This window comes from Ascidia mentula, chromosome 1, assembly GCF_947561715.1.
Source record: "Ascidia mentula chromosome 1, kaAscMent1.1, whole genome shotgun sequence".
Taxonomy (NCBI): Eukaryota; Metazoa; Chordata; class Ascidiacea; order Phlebobranchia; family Ascidiidae; genus Ascidia; species Ascidia mentula.
In genome coordinates this window covers 6393302-6421204 of record NC_138566.1, presented here as the reverse complement: position 1 = coordinate 6421204, position 27903 = coordinate 6393302, and the positions used below count along the sequence as shown (strand labels likewise).

The following is a 27903-nucleotide window of genomic DNA, read 5'->3' as shown; positions in this document are numbered from 1 at the left end:
GGAACTTAAGAACAAGGTCAATGCAGGTTACGTAATTGATTTTGTACAAGCGCCCAACCAACAAAAAACTTTGCTAGTTAACAATATAACCATGAAACTAAGAGATTAAAACATGTTTAGAATGAGCAAGTTTATTGTACATTATCGCGGTCAAATGTATGAAAACAAACAAAAAACACAACATTTCACGAAAATGATCACAACCAAAAACACCAGTTAAGAAACTGACAGCTGACATAATACTTAGATGACAAAGGATGAATGCAATAATTCTGTAGCACAACAAAACAGTCGTATTTCGTCACAATGCACGTTATTGTCACACAAAATACACTTATATTTTAAAAAAATTGACTGAAACACACTCCTGCATCATCAAGCTGTGCGACACCTTGCGGTTTTCCTTTAGTTTTACATCCAAAAGCTGAAGTGCAAAACATTTCCAGGGCATTTCAGTGGACATGTGATGGCAAGAATTGGGCGAAGCACTAGGATTCCACACCAATTTTATATGGGCCGTTTTGATGGTTGGCAACCACACATAAGAAACGCCTGCAGAGATATATTAACGAGATCAAACTGCAGGCAATATGTAGTAGAGGGAATAATGAGGGTCTATTAAAAGAGGAATTTTTTAATGTTGTTTGCACTGATGGAGAAAATTTCTTTTTGACTTTGGCAGCAATAAACCCACCCATTATAATCGGTTGCTGATTCCCATATGTCAACACACTGTTATTAGGGTCGTGTGTTTGGCGACAGAGCAAACTCATGGAGTGTTTCGAAATTTTTGCACAGCAGGAGGAAAAGGCTTGGCGGAATACTAACAGTTGGACAGACGACAAATCAAGGCAAAAAAGGAGAAACGGAAAAGGGTGATGCTGTGCCAAAGTTGATTTACGTATACGCCCAAACAGTGCTGGAAACGGTGAAAAAAGAACAGATTCACACATTGCTTGGTTATGTCTTTTTACCCTCGCGTGGCAACAAATGTAGTTGTTGTATGAAGCGACAAGTAACACACCAATTCCTTCGCGTACGAAATGGGTTGAAATGATTGGAACACTTTTTGACTGAGAAACAAGAGGATTTTTATTCGGAATATTTTGAAATCTTCAACCCTCGAAAGTTTGTTCAGTCAAGACCACAAAGACATTCAACGCATAATGACGAAATTTGCTTGTTGCAAAAAGCAAAATTCTGTCAAATTGCGCAAGAAAGTTTTAATTCGACAATGTTAGTCAAAATGGATTTTTCGTCGCACATTTACACATAAACACAAATAAGGAAATATTTCCAAAATTTTGTGAGACCTATTTTGTGCAATTTGTGACAATCCTGGTCAAGGGCCAGTGGCCGTTCAACCACAACCACTGAAAAACGACCATAAACACGCGTCAAACTTGCAATGTGTATCAAGGCTTCGATCTCGGCTGGCATGATGATGAGGCGGGTGAGCTTGTACGGCGCCGCGCAACAACAAAGACCTACACGTTGCCGTCCAGGGGATTCCCCCGTCGGTCGCCGATCGCGTGGTTGTTCGATCTGGAACGCGACGACGACGGCGGTCGCTCGACGGACAACATCATGTCTCCTGAAAAAAATACAGTGTAATAGATTAACTATTTACAATTAAATACTAATGGCAGAGTCTTTACGATTTAATATCTTATATTCTTGAGACTTCATTTTGTAACAGAAATGGTAATTTCGATTATTGGCATCCTCAGTGCGAAGGGTGTTTACAGTCCCGAAGGTGGACTTACCGATGAGTTTTGTTGTTTTTGTTGAGGTTTTTAAATCTTTTACTGTTATTCTTTTGGACAGAAACTGAGGATGCCAATAGGCGAAATTAATATTTCTTTAAAAAAATAAAGATTATACACTGGCGCTGATCATCCTTTACTCCCTTTAGAGTCTCAGGAATATAATCAAATAACAATGTATTATTTTTCTAAATTCTAAAGAAAGATTCAGGACAAACTAAACAAAAAAAACAATACGCAAATAAAAGCTTTGTTTGTGCAAACCATACAGCTGTCACAACTACTTTCTAAAAATGGTGAGAAGAGCAAAACCTACCCGAGCCATTGTCGTGGTCGTGAGAGGAAGAAGCAGCGCCACCTTGCGGCGTCGAACCAGGACTGGAACTCGACGACGAGCTGCGTTGGTTGGCGAAGGTCGGTAGAACAGTGAGACTGCAGGTTCGAATCCCGCCCAAGGCGGCCGGCAATGCGAAGGTCTTCATCCACTTGTCTTTGACCGGATCGTAGCACTGAACTATGTCCACCATGCACCGGTTGTTCCAGGAATAACCGCCTAAGGAAACGACACGTGACGTCGAAATATCGTTATAATGAAAACTTCACTTGATTTTTTGACACCCAAGCAACACGGAATACTAACCACGTAAAGAGTTAAAAGATTGTAAATACGTATTCACAGACTTTCGCCATATTGGGTAACCTATTAAACCCACTGTGGGTTTGAATGCTGTTGCGTCCGCATAAGCACAAAAGCACATGCAAATATGCAAGACTTGGTAAAAAAAACTCTTGTTATATATGAATAAACAGGATAAAAAAAGTCCACAGTTTAAATTGACAATGGCATAAGTTTTTGAGGAAACGTTAAATGAACCATGTCAATGCTTTTCGCTCAGAAGGCCAGTGTCTTTACTTTAAGAATCAAGAGTAAATCCCTTATTAGAGTTCCTCTGTGGGAATCATTTTCCATAACTTACTTTCCGACACACAAAAATTAATGCATTTTTCATTTACCCACCTGTCACATATATCTTTCCCTGAAATACAGCAACCCCGACGTCACTCTGTCCTGTCAGCATCGGAGAAACACAAGTCCATTGGTCGGTGGCAGTTGTGTAATATTCACATTCCAACACATCGTCGTAATCGGTGGTTCCTGCACATATGATATCTATGGTTAGTGGTTACATTGACAAACAAATGTAACAAATAAGTGCGACCACTGAAAGGCTTAACGAATATTGATAAATAAGGCACGTTTGCCGTATACCAAAGTCTGCATGCAAGATTTGTCACACTTCGTTTCTGCGTGGACATCAATGTTATTGTTTTGGTTTGATTTGTAATCCAGAATGACCCAAAACCAATGTGAACGCCCAAAAAATAACTGCGAAGTTTGACCAAACCAATTTCTTTGGAAGTGGACGCTCCCATAAAATTGCAGTGGATTTCCACACAACAATAGTGTTTTTCCACTTTAACATACGTATTTTTCATGATAATTTTACAGTCAGCTCAACCGAGTTATAAAGTGGGGCCCAGTAACAATAATACTTCCGCTGCCGAGTTGGCGGACTAGCGATGAAGTTCATTTTGTACACGGGACATCACCAAAAAGGTGTTTATATAGGTTATGGGGGAACACAGCGTTTACTAATTCTCCACGGACCCAAACGAGATACCACCATTAAAAGCACAACGATTGTGACTCAAGAGTCTCCATTCTGATTGGGAGAAATAAACGAAAGGCTGCATTCGGCACGGGGAATACCCTACTCCGGTACTTGGGCGTGTGACCAACCTTTGAAGTGGTTTCCTCCTATGACGTAGAGCTTGTCGCCCACTGTGGTCATGCAGTGCAGGCCCCTCACTGTAGACATTGGACTCCTGCGAGAATAATTTACTGAATGAATGAAGGAATGAAGAAATAATTAAATTAAACGAAAGTTGCTCTGGTGCAACTGAAACCACATCATCCGAAAGCTGATGTCACGGCGAACCACAGTTATGACCAATGTAACGTTTTTTAATGTAATATTTCATTGCAGCAATTCGTTAAACGTGTGACGTCTGGATATCTTTACTGATGGTCTTGTAAACTTAGTACATGATAATCATCCATGCCCTATAATTTAAAGTTACCTTTAGGCATGTCCAGTTTTATAATATTACTGAAGAAAATTTGGCCACGAAGTTATGCGAACAGTTGAAGCAGGCGGAAATTTGTAAATGAAGGTTGTATAAAACTGGGCAAACCTAAGGCAACATAACATTAAAGGGCATGGGTGATATTCATGCACAAGTTCACAAAAACATGCCCTGAGAGTTAATGCGCATGATTGCAAATTTTTGGCATGGAATTTAGGTTTGCTGTGCCAAAATTGATAACTTAACCCGGAAGAACTTGTCCATTTACAGTGAGGTGTCGCCATTTCCGTCATAAGCAAACTTATCCCACTTACTTTTGTTCCCATTGGTCAGTGGAGGGTTTGTAGCAGAGCAATTTCTTTTGAAAAGAGTCGTGAGTGATGCCTCCTGATATGTACATCTGCCCGTCGTACACAGTACCTACAGCACAAGGTGAGCGTATATGACAAGTGTAATACGTGCAACACCGGCAGACGGATGTACGTAATAGACACTGCTCCGACGTAACAGGTATTATGATGCCTGACCTCCTCAGTCAAGGCTTCTTAAACGCGGGTAAAACGATAAACACAAAACTCTCTTTGCAGGACTCACGAGCCTGAAATTATCGACATTTTTACAGGCGAGGTCAATCTGCCTTTGCGAGTATATACGGTGGAAAAAGCGTGCTAACCTATTTACAATAAACAACGAATTACAAATTTATTGGAAGTATTGAAAGCCAAAGAACGGTTGAATTTTTGTTTTGTTAAAAAAAACTTGCTGAGAAGTAAATAAGAGATAATGGCGAACATCCCATATCTCCGACTTAATATATACCCCAGCGGTTTTAAGGCGATACGCGCCGTTCAGCGATAAAACAGGACAAGTTCGTGGTGAGATATTGAGAATAAAAGCCAAGACCGAAACCAGTCAACAGAAACCTACAGTGAATACGTGCCCAGCATCACTTGTACAATTCTCCATATAAAACTGTTGCTTTGACAAAACTGATCGCCGAGCCACCGCAATCTAAACCATTATTTACGACGCGTACCTGCGTGACCGTAATGCGGCTCCTGCATCTTTTCAACAAACGTCCATTCGTTGAACCGGGGGTCGTAGCATTCTACAGTTGAAAGCTCACCAGCTGCGTTACGTCCACCCACTGCATACAACTTGCCGTCGATGGCGCTGTTAACAAATTTCGCATTAGTTTGGCAACCAACAGTTAGTTTGTTAGGTTAAGTCTCACAATGTCTATTGCAGTTTTGTTGGGGACAAGGCCGTATATACTGCAGACGCACTCATCATGGCAGGACTTTTTAACTTGTTTACGTCATAAAACACTTATGTGGACATTTTTGTGGGCCATACCAATCGAGAATAATATGTTTGAAAAAATCCTGTGCACCCCGCCGATACTTCAATTAAACCCCTAATTCAGGGGTTCCCAAACTGGGGTCCGTAAAGATATTAAAAAAACACAACTGGTACGTTTCATACAATGCGTAAGCAGTACTCACGGCAGTAATTTATAACTTGCGTGGTTTCGTAAGCTTTACAATACGTATATTGGACAATTACTCCACTTTTACAAACTTTTTTTTTTTACTACGCGTCTATGACGTAGGAATTCACGCTTATTGTCAGTGACATACTCTAATAAGGTTAAAGTCGTATTTGCTGTTTAGTGGGGTGAAGTTGCAGGTGATAGTGGGATTACACCAAACTAAATTGAGTGTCGAGTCCACGCTATGTGTGGACTTGGACTGAAGAATTTGTCTGACGCAAATAGCTCCTTTAATAAACATGATTCGTTACTGTTAATATTGTTTTGTAGTATTCTCCACTGATTACGTGGGTACTTTTGCTGTTGACTGTGTATTGTGGGCCAAACAGGACTGTATTGCAGTTTTTAAACTGAATTAACACATTGATTGTCAGCGGCTGTTCAATTTATTACTATATCACTAGTTTATGCATAATTTGTTGGTATATACCAAAGGGCGGCAAACCACGGCTCCAGGGCCGCCTTCTGTTGTGGTCCAATAGAGACATCAAGCTTATGTCAAAAAAAAACAATAATGCAAATAAACAAAATACATTTAAAACATTAATCGCAATTCAGTGTCAAAGAGTTGGCTCTTTGCATGTTGAAGGTTGCCGACCTGTGGCAATATTTTTCAGCGAGGTCCTCTGGTCGTACTTCCAACACAAGCATTTACCTTAAGTGGAAGAATGTTCTCTTTTCGTTCAGGGGCCGAACCCGGATCCACTTATTGTATCTAGGGTCGTATCGGAAAACGGTGTCGACGGCCGTTTTGCCTTTGGTGTCGTAGTTGCTCTGCCCTCCGACCACGAATAGGAAGTTTCCGATTACAGCTATACCGTGTTGATACCTGAATCAAAACAACGATTAAACTGTTTGCAATGAAGGCCCATGGATGAATTTTAACCGCCTGAGTGATTAAGGTGAAATTGGCAGTTTCTTTATCAACGCCGAGTAGGGAATTTTTGTTTATGTTTTGGTATCGTGTTCATGCCTTCGCCTGTAAACATCCGCATCGAAACGCGTAAAAATGAAACCCAGGTTTTGTTTTCTTTTGTGGATACGTGAATGATCATATACAAAGCGTACTAAAAACAAAACTAAAGTTAGGAACACTATAAAGTTAGGATTTACTCATAATTCTGAGAAGAGACAAAAAAACAAAGTATAATTAAAAAAATAAAGTACTTGAAAAACACAATAGCAAAATAATAAAACGCATAAGTCACAGAATTGTCGCAAAATGGAAGTTTGAACATAGGCGAATGTCAATTCAAAACTGCTCGATGATTTAGTGATGAAATATACCTTGAGCTTTCCATGGGAGCAAGGTTCACCCAGCGTTTGGATGCTTCATCGTAAACTCTTAAATCCTTAGATACGTCAAGTTGATGTCTCAGTACACCACCTGCAAAATTATCGCATAAAATTTCCGACATCTATTGTGTTTTAAGTCAAATGTGTTGACAAATACGTCAACGGAAAAGGCATTGTACTTAATTTTAAAATGCATTGTTTTTTTCAGTGACACTGAAGATGCCTACGGGTAGGCGAAATATATATATATGTATACATATCAGTAAAAACCAACTTGTTACTGACAATAGACTTTTTACAAGTGTTACAAGGTAATATTTTTTTTGTTATTTATCAACATAAAAAATACGCATTTTAGTCTAACTTAAAAACGCTGTTTTATCAATTTGTTGGGCGTGTAAAATGAAATTCAACACGCAACACGACGTACTAACCTAACGTAACTAGGTGGGTTTCGTCGCTTCGTATTTGGGTTCTGGGAGTCTGCAATACCGGCTGCATGTGAGGGACCATTTGATAGTTGGACGCTTCAAGGAGTAAACTCATACAGGCGTTGTCAGTTCGCATGAAGTCGACCGTCTAAATTTGTTCATAAAAATTTAAAATAAAAAATTTAACTGTGTAAGCTGCACACAGATGGTCACTGTTTCGACTTAAAAGGTCTCATCAGTGCAGCTGGTGTGACTTTCAGACGAATTTGCTTAAAAATTGAGTTTGAATTTAAAGAAAGTTTGCAAGTGCACGAAAATAAAGGGTAATTTTTGTGTATTTTTATTTAATCAAGGCACCAAACTCTACCTTGCAACATAAACAAATACTAAAACAAAACATCGCTAATTGTTGTTCACTTGTACGTAAATTAAATTCAAGAAACAAACAATCTTTCAAAATAACTACACACACTCACACAGTTCATTGATTCTGCTAGCTAATGGTATGTCAATACATTTGTGTGGTAAGTAAGGTTGTTGCAACCAAAGGAAATCAATTTTATCTACCTGTATATGTGTGATGAGGTCTGTGGGATTAATTAAAGGGAATCGAATGTTTTCCATCAGATCTGAAGCGTGGTGTCGTCGGTTTGGCAAATCACTCTCTATCCATCGCTTGGCAGCATTAAATAACTGTAACTCACTGCAACCCTGTATGTCAAGATGTGGTTGAGGAGATTGCATGGCAAAAACTTTCATGACCTATTAGCAACTAGTAGTGTGCAGAAAAAGAGTCTTGATTACAGCACAGATAGAACTGTGGCAAAAACTACATTCTGAATGTTAAGACATCGTTTTTCAACACACAAAAATGTTTTGATTAAGTTAAGATCAGAAGGTTACTTTTTTAAAGGTGCATATGATTTTGCTAACAATATATCATTTTTTTAACATTCAACTCTAAAAAAATATTCGCGAAAAATGTACAAACAACATTTGTAAAAACAATTACAATTTTTTCAAATACCAATGCCAAAGCTATCAGCTTAATGTTTGTAAGATAAAATTATTTTGATCCCAATCACCTTCAGGTTGTTACTTGATAGAAGAAAACCAAGTCTTTCGAATGGCACCTTGTTGAAGTCATTGACCAGGTTAAAGTTTTTTAACATATAACAATTTACATGGTGGTCAACAGTGGCGAGGTTGTAAGCAATCGCAATATGGCCGATATCTATGCAATTCTCCAAGGTCACTTGCTCCATTAGAAAGGTCTGAACAGAAAGTAAGGTGACATATTTGACAAGGGCAGAAACTGACAATAAATTTTGTGAGGCAAAATTTCCCCTTTTTGAAAAAAAAACATGACACTAACGCTCATCATGAGCATACTCATTTAGACACACTTATTTTCATTTTTTGACACAATCATGCAACATAATTTTCTCGTGAAAGCACTGTATATGTGTACATTATAGAAAAGACATCTGGCCTAATTCTCAGAACAGCAATAACACATAATTTTGCTAAGGGATTTTAAGATACATCACAGTAACATTTCAGTCAAAAAAATAACTGTATGAACATATTCAAGTTTAAAAGCTTAAAGGAGGTTTACTTACATTGCAAAACTCCATTATGGAAGTAACTTGAAGATGCGACGCAGCAGCAAGAATATCATGGATATTTTCCAGCGAGAGGACAATTTCTCCAGAATAAACAAACTCTAGAACTTTCTCCAAACCTGTGCTTGTCACCCCGTGCAGTTCAATCTTCTTTGCAAATGTTTCTCTCATTTCAGATGTAAACATGGCTGAAACAAATTTGTTGTTCTTTAGTGTACATACAAAAAGGTATATACATACAATTAACTGTTTAGTATAGATTCAAGATTTGTTTATTTTTTCGTCATCATAAATTTCACAATTTTTCAAACACTAATATAGGGGCCTATGTGAGACGAAAGGGTACAGCTAAGAACCAAATTGGTTGTTGAGTAGCTGACTGGATAGGAGGCTGAAACTAAGTCAGATGTAGTGGTAGTGTATAAATAAAGTGAAAAATGTTTTTTCATATCAATGAACTTTTCTTGCTTGTCATACTGTTGCAGCTGACTGCCTTGTTTTCTGGTAGCTAGATATGCACAATTCAATGTTTCTTAGCCACAGTTGGTCAAAAAAAAATTGTCTGCATAAATCACAAATTTTTAAATCTTAATCTCAAAACCTCAAACACAATGACATAAAAACTACTACAACACCACCTACTAAAAATAATGCACTACTTCAATAAGCCCTAGCTTTACACTGCAAAGGTCACCAAGGAAAAATAATAATGACTATATTGATTAAATGCCAGTTCTTTAAGTCCAGATCTTAATTGCACATGAATGAAAAGAAAAACATCTTATTTTGGGTATAAACAAAGTCTTGTGTTCAGGGTGCACAACACAGGTAACACATTTTGATGGCACATGCACGACACTGCACTTATTCTTATATTATCAGATACTTCACATTCACAATGATTTTGAATCCATGGGAAATTTTTCAAGATATTAACATGCAAAAAGATGATTTTAAAAGACTAGGAATAAAAAGATGTGGATCGTGAACAGATATTATGAAAAATTCTGGCACTCCCCCTATTTGAGTTGTGCACCCATGTTCATGTTCTACTGACATATTCACAGAGCCAATAAAGAAACAAACAATCAATAATACATACATATGTACTCTATTTTGTGGAAGTAGCTTAATTACACCAATTTACATGACATATTTATACCAGCATATCATTATAGCACTTGTAAGCATTCTCACAACACAACTCAATTCACGAAAAACTGTAATCTGGTTTACTACAAGCCTAAGCAGCAAATAACCTTCTCCTAATTGGGCCAAATTTAACACAACCTTTGTATACTTCATGATTTAAAACAACAAAATATTTTCTTGCTACAGAAGCAAAACACTAACCTCGAAAATAGTCAGAAGCCGCTGCCAAGAGACCCCGATGAGCTTCAAAAGATTTTCCATCAGCACACAGGGTTACGTCGCACAGGGCAGATCGTGATCGCAATTCAGCAAAACCTTCCAAAATGGCATTGCTATATATTTGTGAGGAATATGGTTTCCCACTGGTCAGCGATGTCATTTTGTCCATTGCAATCTAAAGTGCATGACCTAAAGTCTACACCTATGTACAAATTAAAATGAAAAAGGGCAAGGAATTAATTGTTTGTTGCTTAAGAAAAAACGGTAATTTCAGAACAAACATATAACAGCGTGCCAAACATTTCAAAATATCACTCCAGTAAACATACAGAATGCAGGTTCTGGAAAAAGCAACTGGTTTTGCCACAAATATAACAAAAGCCTGCTAATGCACAAAATATTTAAACAGTTGTAAAATCAATAAAAGGCAAAGTTGTTTGCTTAGCGCCTGTGACCATTATGTTTTGAGTGGCCATTGTGGTGATCCCTGGAATAGTTGCGACTGTGGTCATTGTCCTTTCTGTGATAGTCTCTACTTTTGTCGCCATGGCGCTCATATCCCCTTCTATTGTCCAGTGAATGACTGTGTCTTGCGCTTGGTGGTTCCGGGCTTCTCCTTTTCACTTTATCTTTCACATGATGTGACTCATCATCACTAGATGAAGAGCTTTCTTCTGAGGAAGTGCTCTGCTTCCTTTTTCTTTTCTTTGACTTCTTGGACGGAGGATTTTGTTCCTCTTCTGATGAAGACTCTGATGCCTTTTGGTGTTTTCTCTTCTTTTTCTTCCCACTTTTGTCTTTCTTCTTTTTCTCTTCTTTCTCCCCACTTTCAAGTCTGTTCAGTCTTCTCAACAGCTTGCGCTTTTGCTTCTTTGTGAGATTCTTCAGAAAGGCAACCTCTGGTTCTTCTTCCTCCTCCAAATACTTTTGATTCGAGCTTTTTTCATCAACCTTTCGTTTCAGAACATGAGGTTTTAGTGCGAGACTTGAACTTGCCCCATCGTCAGCCCCACCAGATGAATTTTTCATTGATGCAGTTGGATCAAAAGAAGAGGTTTTGTTGAAGAGGGGGCATTCCCTATCTGTGTTAATGTGACCCCACTGGTGACATTTGATGCAACGCACGTTACGCACACAGACCCCGAAAGGCTGATCTTGGAGTGTGCTTGTGTCACCCTTCATCCAAGACTCACGGGGGGCGTTTCTTTGCCACTCGAACTTAAAAGATTCATCACCTTCCTCTTGCTCTGTCTGTCTCATGCCAGGGGGGGCATCATACATGAAACTGAGACCAACTTTGGCCTTGCTGTCCCCCATTAGCACTCGGGTTTCGTGCATGTCCTGTTCTTTGCGATACTGCTCTATCATTTCTTCTTGCTTCTTCTGATCATGCTCCAGCTTCTGTTGCCTCATCCATACACGTTTAATGTTGTCTCTTGAAGCTGGATGGAAATCCTTCTTGCACATGTAATTGTTGTATGACTTACCCATGTTGCTGTTTCTATTTTTACTGATGAATAAAAACGTCTACAAGAAACATACAACTTTATCTACACCATGTAATATAAAACTCGACAAAGAAATTTCACATAAATTGATTGTATTCTATGGTTTAAATTGGACACAGCCTGTTGTTTATTGAAAATACGATTTTACAGGTTGCTTGGCTTTGGCTTTAGCTTTATGTACCAATGCTTCTAATACAACTACATCCAACACAATGACGGTACCCAAAAGTAAACTAATCTTGAAGAACAAACTTAGAACATGAATGTAAAAAGCTTATTTCAACTTGGTAAACTTTCACACCCACACTCTCTTTGCCCTGTTCCAACAAAACGCTACTCAAGCTTTTTCTTCGTAAATGTTTTTCTTACATCACGCTTGATCGACCAGCGCTTATCACGTGACTCCTTGAGAAAAAGTTTTACTCGCAAATTGCAATCAACCAGACAACCACCCACACCTGTAAGAACGATAAAAAATATATGTATTTACAAAAATGTTCAAGATTTAATGACCGATTTTGTGGCTAACGGCCTACATAATATGGACGACGTGGTGCTGAGCTACCACGACTCGCTCCTTCGTAAATCCGACATCCAACTTCTAGAGAAAGGAAACTGGCTGAACGACAAAATAATCGCGTTTATGTTTGAGTAAGTATCCACCGATAGCGCTTCTATGTTTTGGATTGAAATTTATTTATTTGTATTTTGTGGGAACGGATCCGGGAAGGTCCCGTAATCAATTACTTTATTAACTTAATGGAAGCATATACAGCAAGCAGGAGATGATTGAGATTCATCTCCTGTGATTGCCGTTGATAATATTACAGGTCATTGAATGCCCTTACAAAAAAAACTAGAGTTCTATTTTTGAAAGACATTTTTTTAGAATGCAAAACATCAACAAATGTCTTCATTTGAACTCTGTTTTCCATGGTTATGAACATAGTTTTAGCATGACTGATTAATTTTATGAATTGAAAAGTGCTCTGACCTTGGGTTAAGAATGTTTTTAGTGGCATTAACTGGTGGTATAGCCACCGGAAAAAGTACTGTATCCCGGATTTTGCAAGAGGAATTTGAATGTCCTGTTGTGGATGCAGATTTAATAGCAAGAGAAATAGTTGAACCAGGTCAACATGCATACAAAGCACTTGTAGAGGAATTTGGCCAAGAAATTTTACAAGAAAACTGTCAAATTAACCGAGAAAAACTGGCTAGCATTGTATTCAAGAACAAGGCAAAGCTAGCAATGTTAAACAGATTAACACACCGGCAAATTGGTAAAAGGATGCTCTCTCAAATATGCAGTCATTTCATGAACGGACATAAAATTGTTTTTGTGGATGCAGCACTGATCCTTAAAAACAAATATATTTTGCCTTTTTTTCGTCACATTGTGGTGGTTTCTTGTTCATCAACTTTACAAGTCCAAAGACTTAAAGACCGAAATGGGTACACTGTCGGAGAATCATATAAAAGAATTAACAGCCAAACATCAACAGAAGAAAAGCTGAAACATGCTACAGATGTAATTGATAACAATGGGAGCCTAGAAGACCTACATAAACAAGTTTCTAATTTGCATCAGACGTTATATGCTACCAACACTCTCTCTGCTTATGAACTTGCAGCATTTATTTTTGTCGGTGTGGTTGTTTGCATAATATTTCTTGTGTTGTGTTGGTAATTCTTTGAAAAGGTCCAGGTTATTTTTTAGATGCAAATGGATCCCATTTTAATTGTTGCAAATGTCTTAACAACGATTATGTTATTAGAATGGAAAAAACTATATATGCTGAGTTTGAACTTAGTGCAATATTCAATTTATGTTTTTTTCAGGTATTTTCAACAAGAACTGTTTAGCAATGAAAATGTGCTGTTTCTAGATCCTGACTTTGTGCAACTTATCAAGCTTTCGCAAAGTAATTTTATTTATTTTCCACCCAAAAAATTTGCATGTTTAATCAAAATAGGAGTTTCTCCACTCATTAGGGTTCGTGATCCACCCAGCTAATTTAACTCTACAGAGCAGAACATCAGTCATGAACAATTTGCCAAGCCCTTAGTTCTTCCATTAAGCAGGATGAATAAAAAAGTCATTTATTTTATGACAATATCATCAAATATTGTGTAAACTAAAATATTATTGATTTTTGTTTTTGAAAATCTAGTTAAAACAACGTGATTTAATCAATCATATTACACCAGTGACTGGTGACCAGTGTATTATCTGCATTAACTTTTAAACCTATTTAACTCTCATGCTGCTACATGGTTAAGTAACCATAACCATTCATTCTTATTTAGGTGATGAAGCGCTGGCCTTATTATCAACAGTGGACCTGAGCAGTCAGTCCTTGATATTTATTCCAATCAACAACAACCAAAGCACACAGCAGGCAGGGGGCTCACATTGGTAATGAAACTATTTGCATGTGCAATTTTCGTTATTCTGACAGACATATATTTGTAACAGGAGTTTGCTTGTGTATGATGGCAGATCGAAGAAATTCAACAATTATGATTCAGCAGCAAATTGTAATATGAACCAAGCCAAAGAAGTTGCTGAAATATTTGGAAAGGCTTTAGATGGTTTGTTTTCTTGATTGCTCAAAATTGCATTGTTTGCTGTGTGGGACTGAAACTACAAATTGTTGCTGGTGTACAACAATATAAAAAATATTTGGATGGTCTAACTTTGCAGTTATTTAGAGCTAACATGGTGCTTGCATTTTTGTAATCAGAATAAAAGTTGCATTTTTTTTTACTAATTAATTCAAGCTCTACAACTGGAGTTTAAACCAATATACATATTTTGCAGTAACCACACATGATTTTGAAGACCGGTCTTATGCTGAGCAAACAAATAGTAAGTGCACAGAATATTTCTAACAAGAAATGCAAACTTGTCGTATCACTTGAGTGTCCTTTGCTGTGAAGGCAATGTTTTTTTGAGAATTGAAGTGGTTCCATTACAAAACCAACAGAGCATAGTTGCGGATTTTGTTTTCACCAATGGCATTCAATCCACTATCATTTATATGTGTAACTATATCTATTTACAAGCTGTGCAAAACAAACATCACTAACAGTGATTTATCGCTTTAATTTTCCCAAACGCTAAATTTGGCTTCGGTCGTGGAACTTTGAATTCGTCTTTTTATGTAGAATGACTTTTGCAAAAGACTAAATGGCCATATGTGTGCAGAACTATTTGCTTATTAACAGTTTTAACCTACTCGCAGGCTACGACTGTGGCGTCTACGTCATAAAAACAGCGGAGACTTTGTGTAGCGCAATAAAGCGCAACCAACCGTGCGATTTCTTATCCGTGACCCCTGACGTCATCACTGAGGAGCGAAAAAGAATAAATCGTCTCATTGCTTTAAAAGCAGCGAAAAGCTGACGACAAGCGGCGTCACAATGCAGTTTTGTTTGGCAACTGAATAAATGTTTGGCATACAGCACAAAGAGTTGTTTATTCCAATGACGGTGGAAATTTCGATGGTTTTCGCCCAGTTACTTTAGGTATGCGCCATTACTTGAACCAGAGCAGGTATGTGGCACGTAAACCAGAGCTTCCAAACTTTTTGGCTCGAAACTACTATGGCAGACATTTCCCGTAACCTCTTCTGTTTGCAACAGTTAAGTTTAATTTATGAAATAATTTAAAAATGAATACCCGTTGCTTTGTAGCGTACTTTATGAAAAATACAACGGTTGTATTACGTGTGGCTTGCGACCCCCAATTTAATCACAATCGTTCACAGATACAAAGCAACAAGTATTCATTTCTTCGTTTTCTACATCTTTCAATCTGTTGTAACGTTAACACACACTGTAGCAGAAATTTACTTTAATTGGCGCAAGCACAAGTATGTTAAATAAAAAACATTTTATCGCAACGAATCGTGAACAAACTCAAGACGCAGCCATCCAGTGCTGTTGGGTTTGGGCTAACATCCGTCATAAATGATTCGAGGAATAAAATTGAAAAAAGGACAACTAAGTGGTCAAATACACAAATATCGAAATTTAGGAAATCACACCCACTCAAGTTAATTCTATTGCTCATCACATTAAGTATTTTTTTATTTTTAGTAAATTTAATGAAAAATTAAACAAGCAAATTTATTTAAAATTACATTGTACGCCTGGTCAATATCGCAATTCATTGAGGGGGTACTTAGCGTCATCCACCCCCAACAGAGTATTGACTGATCACAGAAGGCCGGCTAACGTAAAATACTCCAGACGAAGTGGTGACAACCGTACTCTTATCGTTTTGCTCATCCGTCGGCGACTTGAAGTTGTTGTTTTTCGGGGGCTTCCATTTACCTGATATATTAAAAACATGGGTTATAAGAACTACGCAATTATGGCGTTGCAAGCCGAACATTATTAGATTCTGTAACGTTTAGATCTACTACAGGGGCCTGAAACCTTTTTGGCATAAGGGAGCCATGGAAACTACATATTTTTTATTGTATTTCTGTGAGAGCCATATAATATTTTTCAACACTTTAATTCAATTAACATGTGTATTTTTTAGCAAAACCTACAATTTTAGACAATGGTAATTATCTGAATTCGTTAAGAATGGATTGTTACGTTATGGAAAATTACAGAAAACGTTGAATTCGTATAACAATCGTGCTGAGAAATGCCAACTTAGATTTATCTGCAAGCCAACGATAAAACCTCCTGGGTAACCTTGAGCAACCTTGTATTTCGGTTACGCCTGTAATTTAAAACCACCACTTACCAAAACCAGGGGGCGTGTCGTCGTCTTGCTCTTCCTTATAGCACCCCATGCATTTCCCCAAACGCAAGACGACTAAACACAAAATTATTCACTTGTACGTGATTTTGTGTTGCAACAAAGAACACAAGTTCAACATAAAGTCTGTATGGCACTATGGTGTCCAAAGTGTGGCCCGCCGCAACATTTTATTTGACCTGCGGCTGTGGTTTTAAACTGTATTGTCAATGGCCCACCAAAGTTTGGAATAGGCTTTTATAATTTACATAAATATTTTCTGAAAATGTAGGTTAAAAAATGCTTCCCTGCCATTGTTTGGGAAAGAAAATGATCGATATGCAGTCGTGTATTGGCGTAATAGTTTTTTGCCTACTAACGAAAATAAACGTTGACCTGCTGGCGTCTTTATGCGGTTAAAATTGGCCCTCATTCAAAAAAGTTTAGCCATCCCTGCTGTATAGTGATTCCCAATTTGAGTCTATCGGAATCCTATCATGTTCCTTAAAAAATTGGATTTGTTTCGTGAACTTCTATAGTCTTGCATGGTTCGGCGGACTGCAGGTTAGATATTTTCAAAAATCCAAAATACTCGGTAGGTGTAGCATACATTAACTTAAAATTAACAATTAAAAAGTGTATAACTAGAAGAACAGGTTATGTGTAGCTTTTACTTACCGCCCATAATAAATCACGACATGGCTCGTTTTGTTGGCTTTTTCCAAAATAGGCTATATCTTACAAGCCCTAAAGTAACAGCAAACAATATAGAAAGGTTATTACTGTTTCAGATAATTTTCAACAAGTTTGGTCTCAGCAGCTACGTATTCGCGAGAAGCAAACTAGGCCTATGTGACATGGCATCGGTAAAAATTTACAAACTGCACCCTCAGGGCAAAAATGCAAATGGGTACTCTCGTTGCCAAGTCCATGACTTTCTGTTTTTCCTTTTCACCTTTCCCTTACTTTAGTGCAAGCGCAACCAAACGTTACCACTGTTCTGGTCATACATATTCAAGGCATACTGAGTGATTCAGCTAACCAATTTTCATTCCAGTACAGTTTTTAAAAAAAGACAAAAAAAAAACTTGCAAAAAGACAATGGAAAAAACCTATAGGGCCTGTATGGTTAGTTGCCGCTTATTGTTACGTCACACAAACTACTACGCCGTCATTAAATTTGATAACAATATTAAATGTTCCTCCTACTTGAATACAAAAATGAGGCACGCGAAGTCATTAACATTGTGATGCTGCATAATTCGTAAACTGGTGCACCGCATTTCACCTGTTGTTAGACTACATCACGTTCGCAAATACGGCCCAACAATATGAAAAGTTTTGCACAACTCTTGGAACAATCTACTTCAATGCGAATGCTCCAACCTTTATACTTTGTGCAAACGCCTTTTTCACTAAAACCGCACGGCTGATGTCATGTGTTCAAAACTAATTCCTGATATCCTCGTCTTGTCATCTTTATCAGTCGGCCTTACAAAAATATTTAGGGAAGATCGCGCAGTCACTTCCTGCTGTTGACATTAGCCAAGCATGCCACCACTGCCTCAAACCGTAATGATCGCTCGGCGCGTTTGGGTCTGGAACACATTACATTGCCTAATATAGCATCATGACATTGCATCACAAGACATCTAAAATACTCGTTTACTTTCCAAACCTTGCAGCTGTGAGATTCTGGATTAAAGCATTAAGTTATGTGGTGATGGCCACCGTTATTTGAAGATAGATTTGCTTCGTATCTGGAAAGTTGAGTTATCTGAATATTTTTTGCAGTGAGATGCGAGTTTTTTGTATCTCTCTACACCAGAGGTCACTAAACTACACCAGGCACGCGGCATTGTCCGATAGTCTCGATTTTCTGCTGTACAACATTACATTTTAGGCACTTTCATTATCTTGTTTAGATCCTGTTTTAAAACTGAAATAAAAATTTGTTAAAATCTCCTGTAAAAGGAGACCATTGTTGTAAGATTTATTTTGTCTTGGACCATTATCGACCCCTGATCTTCACTGCTCACATTTCCATGGCTGTTTGTGAAAGTCTGTTTTTATTTCAAGTCTGTTGACCTATGGCCTACCCCAGTGTTTCTCAACTGGTAATACGCGATGGAATTCCAGGTGGTACGCGAGCACCTTTCCGTAATTTGCGGATATAGTTCGAACTTAAATGAATTCTAAAATGTTTGTTACTTCATAATACTCAACTAGGTGGTAGGTGTCGAAATTGTTTTACCTCCAAGTGGTACGCAACCACAAAAAGGTTGGGAATCACTGGTCTACACGATGAAGACTTCCACTGAAGTTCCTGATTGGGCAAATTCACCCGAACAAGCGTTGATTCATTCCGTCCACCAGAATAAAATGCACGCACTTTCCGTGTGTTTCGTGTATCAGGGCCAAAGCACGCAAAAAAACAAACAAAAATTGCTGCCCGGGTGTGTCCGCAACCGTTTATGGCGAAATTTCACACATTGGCCGATTTTTTTTTTCAACATCACCATCACAACCGACTTTCGGTAAAAGCCTAATCAAAATCCCGTTCAACGCAAACTTACTTGCGTCGACAGTATAAACAGCTGTAAATACGACTTTCACGAGGTGTTACATTCTCGCAGCAATGCCATACATGCAAGCGCAAAGAAAAAAGTGAAATATGTTTGTCTTTGAAAGTTCGGCTTTGGGATCCAATTGTTTACGTCATAATCACAACACACGTCAAACACAGGGTGGGTGAACGGCCGCAGGACCAATCGATAACGTGGGGTAGAACACAAACAAATAAATAATAATTACTAATATTATTATTATTTTTTTTTATACGCGAGTCTGGTTGCGACCCACGGAATACCAAAAGGCAGGACCTCTTTATCGAGCGAAACAACACACTGAAAAATCACTTCTATAAGCGCCGCAGCTATAAGCAAAGCCACCGAGTCTGAATTAGATTCAAAATGGCTTTAGGAGTGTTTTAAATACCAGTCAAGTTGGAAGACTCAATGGCCGTGCTTATATTTACGTGGAAATGAAGCACGTGACACATCACACGCTTTTCCGTACGTTTAACGGCCGAAATCTCCGAAACAAGTCGCGTAACTACAGGTATACGACTACATCTCACATACAATAATACGTGGGCTACAACGCGCCTTTTTTTCGAGGCGCCACAAGACGATCAAACCACCATGCAAGAAACACGTCAAGACCGAGAGAGAGAGAGAAACAAAGAGAAAAGAAAGGCGCGACCCCGCCGCACGGGATAAATGCCCTGGGCAAAAAATCACAAACTTCGGTCGCCATCTGGTGGCATTTCACCAAGCGACCTTTCTTGGGGTGCGAAAAGGTCCACCGTGCGCAGGGACTATATTGTGATTGCATAAAAACAGAATTTTTTTGATAAAGAAGGGGTCTTCAATTCTGTGTGGGTTAAACACGCGTGATATTGTAAGAAGTGCGACGTCGCTTTTTTTCAACAGAAGGTTCTCAAACAAATCCACGTATTACTTGAAAATTTTACGAGCGATTGAGTCACGGCCCATGGAAATGATGAGAAGCTCGCCCGCGTGGGTTCGCTAAAAGTATGCAATCCCGTGTATTGCGTAAAACTATAGAGAAATCAGCAAATAAATGGACTATATTTAACGCACGTGTTTGGCAAGCCCAGAAGCCACTTCGTCCCTGTTGTACTCGTTTATGGCACCACCTCGGTGCAGTCTGCCCATGGGAGATCCTCCAGCCACAAGCACTCTACCCTGCATAGTAATTGTGCGGTGCTGCTCCATCGGAGTTGGCGAAGGTGGTTTATCGCTATCTTCGTCGCTGTCTTTGTCTTCTTCCGTGGCTGTTGTATCGCGGTAGCGCCATTTGCGATCGCCGGCGCCGCTTGGCAGCACTGGGGCCGAGCGTGACGACACAGCACAGTCCACTAGAGGCGCTGCGACGTGTTGACAGTGGTCGCTTGAGCTCACTAGAGGCGCTGCTCCTGACGGCGAGTTTGTGTTGTCGGTGAGCATTGAATTCCCGACACCGGTGTCATCGTTGTTATTTTGCGACTGGTTTAAAGATGGCGCCTCGGTATCCTTGGCTTGATTCTGGTCGTGTGCGGGAGTGGATGAGAGCAAGGGACACTCCACAGGAGTGGCAGGCTCCATTGTAAAATGAGTCGGCGTTGGCGTAGCTAAAGATGCTGGGGTTGTTTTGGGCTCTTGCGGTTCCTGGTCGGTCGAAAGTAAAGAAAGCAGAAGTTCTTGAACAAACTCTGCACGATCCTCATCTTCATTGCTGCGTTTCTCCTTTTCTGATTCACTTAAATTTGGTTCGTCGAGGCTGAAAAAACTTCATTAATAGGTCTGGGAGCTTCGCGGAATCAATATTAATTGTACATAAAAAGGAGCCCAAAAATATAGGATAAATCGTCTTGTTTTTTATTATCACTTCAAACAGTCACTTTTAATTCAAACAGCATCAACAACCAATAGCATCGTTGTTTTCATGCACTGAGCAGTATTTTCTACATTGCCATGAATATCTAATCATCCAATAACATTCATATTTTGAAACCATTAGCTCCTTATCAAAGGTCACAGGCACAGGTGCTTACCATGATAACAAATATCTGGAGTCTTCACCATCACTGACATTGTGACTTGACTTTTTCGTAGCAGTTTTTACAATAATTCCTCCACTTAATGGGTGATTGCTGGCATTAGGTGCGACGCCATTTCCCGCTTGCAACTTGTTTGGAAATCTTTCAAGCTAAAATTGAAAAAAAAAGAGTTTAAATAAATTTATTTAAAGCAGAGGAAGCATTGACATAAAACATTAAAATTTGTGCTGCAAAAAATGACCACGAAAAGTTTGAGCATTTGTGTGGATGCTGGGTACATAACAACATAACATGTGTTCTCTTAAATATAATGCAGTGAATTATAAGGATATTATGGCCAAAGAGTGTATTGATATACTATGTACAATCAATCAATATTGTATTTGCTCTGCCAGAAACAGTTTAAACAACTGTGAAACTCAAATTACAGCTACAGCTTCCTCAACCAATTTATCACTGTAACAGTGAGAACTAGCAAAAAGACTTCCACCACAAGCCTCTGATTAATCTGTTCAACATACTGGCCCATGGGGCCTTGGTCCATATATGACTTGATTATCATCTGTGGAAACATTGGCATTCGCGGTAAAAGGCATCCCTCTAATAGACAACAATTCAGTCATTAGACCAACAGCCTGCTGTCCAGCATTCTGAACAGTTGGTGGTGGAAGGGGTATTGCTTGGCTGTTTCCACTGATATTTTGAGAATGCTGATCGACATGTGGTGGAAGGGGTGGCGGCTGGGGTGTTGGCACCCGGTTTTCTGATTTAACTTCAGGAGAAGTAACATGGTCCACAATATCAATAATTGTTGAATGCAGAACCTCGTCTTCTTTTTTTGCATTCTTCAATAGACTTGCTCCATTGCGCAATGTAAAAGCACCAGAGGCAGTGCGCTTTCTACGTGGCATATTTTGGATAGGTCATTCTTAAAGCAATTGCAATCTTTAACCACTTGCTGGCAAATGGGGCAACATTAATTTTTGTGTATTAACAAATACGTTTGTGATGTCATAAACCAGTTTGTTCAACAAAGTAATTATTGATTTCTTAATCCTAATAAGATATTTATATTCTTTTAAGGGATAAACAGATACTGAATTGAACAGAATAATCTACTAGAGGTTTGTACCAAAGTTTTTAGTCTTGTGTAAGTAGTTTGAAATAAAAAATTCTTATTGTGGACAAAAAAAAACTTAGCCATATCTATACATGTTTTTTAAGAGTTGCGTTTACAAGTAGCTCCTAAGACTTGTTTATACATGTGAAGCATACCTGCTGCGAATTTTGGTGTACTTCCGAATCTGACAAGACAATTAGATCTTCGTCATTTTGATCATTTTCAACGTTAACCAGCTTTTGAATAAACTGATTCCACTTTGCAGCAGTATTACTACCTCTCCCTCTGTTTCTACCAGCTCTACCTCTTCTCTGTGAGCCTCTTGGCCCTCTACTGTAATGTGAGGCTTCTGGTGTTTCGTTGTGCAGAAACATTGGTGGTGGTGGTGGCGGAATATTAGGAACTTGAGGGGTTGTTTCCTTTTCCTCACTTTCACCAGACTGGTCTGGACTTGTGCTGGGAGAGCTTGAACTCTCGTCACTTTTGCCATTCCAGTCCAAAACTTCAATGTCAAATTCAGGTCCGTTAGGGCTTTCCTCATCTTCCCAATCATCAGAATCATCATTAAACTGCATGTCTTTCTGATCAGAACGCATATTGGGAGGGACGTATGACACCCAACCATAGCTATCTGCATTGGCAGGATCTGGTTGCGGGTACATCGGACAATTGTCAGTGGTTTGAACTATAGAAGGTGTTAAGTTCAGACGTCGTTGTGGCAGCCAAGATCCAAGCATAAAAGTATCATTGTCTACCGGATTGAAAGACCAGTTCCAGGATGTTGAAGACATTATACTATTAAACAAGTCGCTCATAATTTACTAAATAGACACTTTAGAACTAGAAAACAAAACTTGCTCAGTGTGACTTTGACTGGCTCACAATACAACACTAAGGCTACAAATGGTTCAGTGTTATCAATGGAACACTGAAAGCAAACTGTTCTATTACATTTTACTGACCAACTGTAATTCACAAATCTGGCCAGTTTCTGCAAGCTAACCTTTTTGTACCAACTGAAGAAAAAGTGACACTTTCACCTCTGATTAACAGCTGACTTCACACTCTGCTAGTGAAGTGATACTTGCACCGATATGGACTGCATCAGTTCTTTTAAGGGCACAGTACTACTATTGCATCAAATGACAATCCACCGAGTAAAATTTACTACAACTGCATCAAAACGCATCACATTTCATCATACAGATACATGCGTAGCATGCTGTCGTCACAATAACACCCCTGGACGCTATAGGTAGAATAATAAAAGCAAAGGCCTTCCACATCTTTCTTTTTTTATTTCTCAATACCAAAAGTTGCACATTTGTAGCCTCAAATCAAAGGACACTTTTTGAGCAATAGTTGTTTTACAATAATTCTAAAGATGTCCTACAATTTGTGTCTGTGCTGTAATAAGCTACATATTTATTGGTGTCTAGCAACTTACTTGTTGTCGTATCTCAGCGGCGCGCTGCCTTTCCATCTGAAGCTGGGATTGTAATTCCTGTAGTTGCGATGCAGTTGTTACAGTTTGTTGCAACTGCTGGGCACTTCTTCGAACACCGCTCAATTGCGACAAAATTTCTGTACACAAACATATTTCCTAGCACATTATTCGATTATTACACAAACTCAAGCCACTTTATGCCCTCCTAGAAAGTGTGATAACCACAAATGACACCAAGTAGTAGATAGGCGTTAAAACAGTTATTGTTTGTATTTATTGCATACAACATGTTTGTGTACACACTTCCTGGAAAACGATGACTACAAGCATTATACCAAGTGTTCTGCAACAACAGTTGCATCGAAAACTGTTAGTCCAGGAGCACAACTCAAATAGGGATGCGTGTTACAGAAATTTGTATTATCTTGGCCGTGCTAAATCAGATTTATCTAATTTACATGTAAAGATCTTGAAAATTTTTTGAAAGACCTCTAAAAGTTTTTTGTGCTAATGGTGAAGTCAAGAACCAACTTTGGACATACATTCGCATTACAAATAAAATACAAAGTCATGTTTTCCTAATCTTCAAAAAAGGAGAGCATTTCGTCTGCAAACGTTAAAAAACAATAAACATATATGACTAAATTGATGCTGAACATGTGCCCTATTGGAGATGCATACATCATGCTGTGCACCACAAACAAGTTGCATTTTTCACTTTAAGCTCACAAATGAATGTATAGTTACTTTCAGATGAAAAGTTTAATCATTGTAGCATAAAACTGTGACTGGAGTTTCATATTAGCATTACATACACTTTGATTAATTAGTCTAAACACTGTGAAAACAGGGCTTGTGTATACATATATATGTAAGACATATACATTGCCATGTTTACATGAAACAAAGCACTAGAAGCAAGGTTCTTGCAACCAACAGTACATTATATCTATTTTTCTATAGAGTATTGAAAATCAACACATTGTGTCTTAATAACAATCATGTGAAAGTTTGTGCACTTTCATTCAAGTTTTCTTCATTTCTGCTTATTGAGTCAACATCCCACAATCAACCGATATTTAGAAACTCCACAAACTACTAAGGTATAAAATAAAATACCTGCTATTGGGTCCATGCTTTCCCGAGCAGCTGCTGATCCACTCGCATTATTGTTGTTGGATGCACCACCGGAAGATGAAATCGATGAAGAGGACACAGGTCCGCCAGAGAAGTGCATGGTGCGGTGGTTTCGAGTGCGCAAACCACGGCCTGGATAGAACATGCCTAAATGTAATGTGAGCAAAACAAAAACACGTCACTGCAAAAACTGGCACAGCAAATTAGCGAATTTTAAGAAAGCAGTGTTCTTGTTTGGGATGCTTTTCTTCAAGGTTTTACACACAACCTTTTAAAGCGTTTTTGTGCTTTTAATCTTGTTGAACGCAAAGTGATCATCTGTGTAATTTATGCCAATAAAGCAAGAGATATTAAGTAAAACAATTTGCTTTAAGCAAAGGATCTTATTCAAGCCATACACAAAAAAAGTTAAAAGCAGCATCTCAAAGGCAGAAATAAGGCAAAAACTAAAGAAAATGATACACTCTCTGGCTACACACTTACGACGAATGTGACGGCCCACCACTGGGTCATCGATGTCACGTGGAGTTCTGTGTTCCATTGTCAGGTGAGCGGCCAAATCATCGGTGACCAAATTGGGATCACCAACTGGCAGAGCAGCACACACTGGACAAACCTACCAAGATCATAGACATAGTTTTAGTCACTGACACAACAAAGTTCCACTCCTATCAGAAGCATAATTTATGTTAAGCAAAGAGTAATAATAACCTCTTCTGTTTTTAAACATATTATATGTCGATTAACGAGGTGTACTAAAGTCAGTGAGCACTTGTATATAGCAATAACAACTTTATGAATAGGAAACAACATTCTTATTATGTTTGTCCCAACTCACAACTTCTGTGTGGACATCTGGATGTTCCTTGGTCACATGTTCTTGCAGCAAGCTCTCCGTAAATCCAAGTTTAGTGCAAAATGGACACACAAATGAAGGTGGTGACTCGGGGTTGGTACTTTCACCTCCGTAATACAATTCTGTGAAGCAGAAAATTGAGATTTACTATTTAAATACACATCATCACAGACTATGGATAGTCATTGTTGTCGTGTTTAAATAGCCTGTCAAGGTGATATTTGTGATATATACAGTATGGTAGCTGTGAAAATCAAATGCCAGAACTAGTATATCATGGCCCAACAATTTCATCACTTGACAATGGTTATAATATGTTTTCACTAGTCTAATTCCATTTTCAATCTTCTTGACTATTACTATGCAGGCAAAAGGGACTGTGTTGGTTATTAAAAAGAATACAGATAATCGGCCAGATTTTTTTCAAAAAATGACCATCAAAACAGTTTATAGTACCAAAATCATTTCTTGTCAAAATGCATTGCACTGGATGAGCTGCCAAATGCCGTGAGGTGGTTACGTCCACACTGTAGCATCTTTCACACAGGTCATAGTCATAGCAAATCAAGCACTTGAATCTTTTGCCTTCAAAATTGCTTCGCAGACAATTGTCACAGCTTACTCCTACAATAAACATATATTAGTATTTGCATTCAAAATCAAATCAAATCATCTGTATTTTGCGCAATAAACAACTACACAGATAAACAATACACAAGAGAAATAAAATGGCAAGGCACCGATAAACCATTCATGAATACACATACGTCATAGCCAAAGGTATATTATGTATCATTCTAAAGTGGCATAATGTATGAATGACTGACAATACAGCAAGGTCAAACAAGTAATAATTAGCAGTTTTAAAAACTAGGTATATGTATATACAGGTAAAAAGGTGGCACACATTGTTTTTCACGTAAAAATATATTTTCAATGGGTTTTAGCCAAGAAAACATTTGCCACATTATAGCTTCTGCATCTAAGGAAGTGTGCCAAAAAGACTGTATATATATATTATATACATACACACACACACATATATATACAACAAATACAATGAACATACCTTCATGGCGTGACATATCATCAGTTGGTGGCAGAACAGTTACTTAAGGTGACAATGCTCATAGATTACCTATTCAAATTAATTTCACCAGCTCTTTAAACAAAAACATGCAATTTGCTTGATTTACCTTAAAGGCAACAATTTGTAAGCTAAACATAATGAATTACCAAGTAAATGTAAACATAGGCGTATTCAGGATTTTTTAAAAGGGGGGGCTCCTAATTTTTTTGGAATTCCCCAATTTTCCGATCTAAACTAAGTAATTGCAAAATACGAACGCCAGTGTTGGCGCATATCGTCACATAAACGGTGGCCTCTTGGTTAGGGCAATTGTGTAACATTATGGAAAACTCGATGCGAGTTTTTGTAGTAGTGCTTGCGCCGTCGTTTTATTACCACTATTTTCAAAGAAAGGCTTGAATGTATTTATAACAAAAAGGGATCAAATGTGGGCTTACGTTATCAAGAAAGCATACAAATAAAAAATATTTTCCAAGCAGTTATTAAGATAAGGCCATCTTTGCTCCTATGTGAGCATTAACAGTTGTTTTTAACATGCCTAATATTGCCAACTTGTTTAACAACTAAACTAATTGACTTCACAAACAAAAAAACGCTTGCCATTACAACAACGTGACCACTAAAAAACGGCATTTTGTCCTTAGACTGACGAAAAGTGACACTTGTTTCGTAACATTGCAACATGTTTGGTAATAATACCAAGTGTTCGGTAACAATGCTCCCTGTTTGGAAACAATGGCAAAAGCAAGCACGATGCGGTTTTTAGGTCAATGGTAAAGAAAATTATTGGTTTTCACAGGATTTTGACAAAAAAATACAGTGACATTTGTTTAGCTATCAAAACGTTTATCAAAAGGATGCGCCCATGAATGTAAAGCAAAATTTAACAGCTTGTGAACATTATGATGTACATTTTTCATACACTAACTGACTTAAAATGTTCAATACATCTGGTCTGTAAGTTTTCTTCTAATTGAAATCAATGTTATCAGCTACAATGGGTGGTGTCGTGTATGGAGAAACATTGTTTGTGTGTCTGTATTATATTAGATATGTTGAACTGAAACTGAAACGCTTGATATGCTTTAGGCAATGTGTTTATATGTCTCACAGGTTTAAAGTAAATGTTGCTGTGACTGACTTCGTGATGTAAATTTTCACAAAAAAACA

The 27903-nt window shown here is 38.2% G+C and overlaps 5 protein-coding genes across 6 annotated transcripts; 2 read left to right on the top strand and 3 right to left on the bottom strand.

Moving 5' to 3' along the window:
• Positions 1-121: 121 nt before the first annotated feature.
• On the bottom strand, positions 122-10358 carry LOC145893839 (kelch-like protein 9). The gene is made up of 13 exons (XM_082982207.1): positions 10172-10358; positions 8816-9006; positions 8279-8467; positions 7761-7904; positions 7197-7341; positions 6754-6853; positions 6122-6295; positions 4951-5087; positions 4229-4334; positions 3568-3653; positions 2785-2922; positions 2083-2319; positions 122-1594 (listed from the first exon to the last, which is right to left on the bottom strand). The coding sequence occupies exons 1-13, from the start codon at positions 10356-10358 to the stop codon at positions 1488-1490; spliced, it is 1941 nt and encodes a 646-aa protein (XP_082838333.1). The 3' UTR covers positions 122-1487.
• Positions 10359-10391: 33 nt separating this feature from the next.
• On the bottom strand, positions 10392-11728 carry LOC145893849 (corepressor of RBPJ and splicing regulator-like). Its single transcript, XM_082982218.1, has one exon. It carries the CDS (start codon positions 11678-11680, stop codon positions 10631-10633), a length of 1050 nt encoding a protein of 349 aa, XP_082838344.1. The 5' UTR covers positions 11681-11728; the 3' UTR covers positions 10392-10630.
• Positions 11729-12132: 404 nt separating this feature from the next.
• Positions 12133-15409, top strand: LOC145905861 (sentrin-specific protease 8-like). The gene is made up of 6 exons (XM_082993172.1): positions 12133-12348; positions 13540-13622; positions 14008-14116; positions 14177-14292; positions 14522-14569; positions 14946-15409. Exons 1-6 carry the CDS (start codon positions 12206-12208, stop codon positions 15104-15106), a joined length of 660 nt encoding a protein of 219 aa, XP_082849298.1. The 5' UTR covers positions 12133-12205; the 3' UTR covers positions 15107-15409.
• On the top strand, positions 12383-13486 carry LOC145905852 (dephospho-CoA kinase domain-containing protein-like). The gene has a single exon (XM_082993160.1). The coding sequence runs from the start codon at positions 12704-12706 to the stop codon at positions 13385-13387; it is 684 nt and encodes a 227-aa protein (XP_082849286.1). The 5' UTR covers positions 12383-12703; the 3' UTR covers positions 13388-13486.
• A 4572-nt stretch (positions 15410-19981) lies between the features above and the next one.
• Positions 19982-26821, bottom strand: LOC145896029 (E3 ubiquitin-protein ligase KCMF1-like). Of its 2 annotated transcripts, none has more exons than XM_082984827.1 (8): positions 26713-26821; positions 26100-26267; positions 25626-25765; positions 25271-25403; positions 24770-24934; positions 23651-23787; positions 21078-21232; positions 19982-20803 (listed from the first exon to the last, which is right to left on the bottom strand). In XM_082984827.1, the coding sequence occupies exons 1-8, from the start codon at positions 26726-26728 to the stop codon at positions 20116-20118; spliced, it is 1602 nt and encodes a 533-aa protein (XP_082840953.1). In that variant the 5' UTR covers positions 26729-26821; the 3' UTR covers positions 19982-20115. The 2 variants fall into 2 exon arrangements, with proteins under 2 accessions (XP_082840953.1, XP_082840963.1); XM_082984837.1 differs by having other exon boundaries at positions 24770-24919.
• Positions 26822-27903: the final 1082 nt, after the last annotated feature.

Excerpts from the sequence above, each read along its gene's own strand:
- LOC145893849 (XM_082982218.1), bottom strand. The coding sequence starts at position 11,680 with ATGGGTAAGTCATACAACAATTACATGTGCAAGAAGGATTTCCATCCA.
- LOC145905861 (XM_082993172.1), top strand. The coding sequence starts at position 12,206 with ATGACCGATTTTGTGGCTAACGGCCTACATAATATGGACGACGTGGTG. Across the intron at positions 13,623-14,007 it reads ACTTATCAAGCTTTCGCAAA|GTGATGAAGCGCTGGCCTTA; the intron begins GTAATTTTATTT and ends ATTCTTATTTAG. Across the intron at positions 14,293-14,521 it reads ATTTGGAAAGGCTTTAGATG|TAACCACACATGATTTTGAA; the intron begins GTTTGTTTTCTT and ends CATATTTTGCAG.
- LOC145896029 (XM_082984827.1), bottom strand. Across the intron at positions 25,766-26,099 it reads TTTGACAAGAAATGATTTTG|AATTGTATTACGGAGGTGAA; the intron begins GTACTATAAACT and ends TCTGCTTCACAG. Across the intron at positions 21,233-23,650 it reads CCGCTGAGATACGACAACAA|CTTGAAAGATTTCCAAACAA; the intron begins GTAAGTTGCTAG and ends TTTCAATTTTAG.
- LOC145905852 (XM_082993160.1), top strand. The coding sequence starts at position 12,704 with ATGTTTTTAGTGGCATTAACTGGTGGTATAGCCACCGGAAAAAGTACT.
- LOC145893839 (XM_082982207.1), bottom strand. The coding sequence starts at position 10,358 with ATGGACAAAATGACATCGCTGACCAGTGGGAAACCATATTCCTCACAA. Across the intron at positions 5,088-6,121 it reads AGAACATTCTTCCACTTAAG|CGCCATCGACGGCAAGTTGT; the intron begins GTAAATGCTTGT and ends ATTTGTTAACAG. Across the intron at positions 3,654-4,228 it reads ACTGACCAATGGGAACAAAA|GAGTCCAATGTCTACAGTGA; the intron begins GTAAGTGGGATA and ends TTATTCTCGCAG.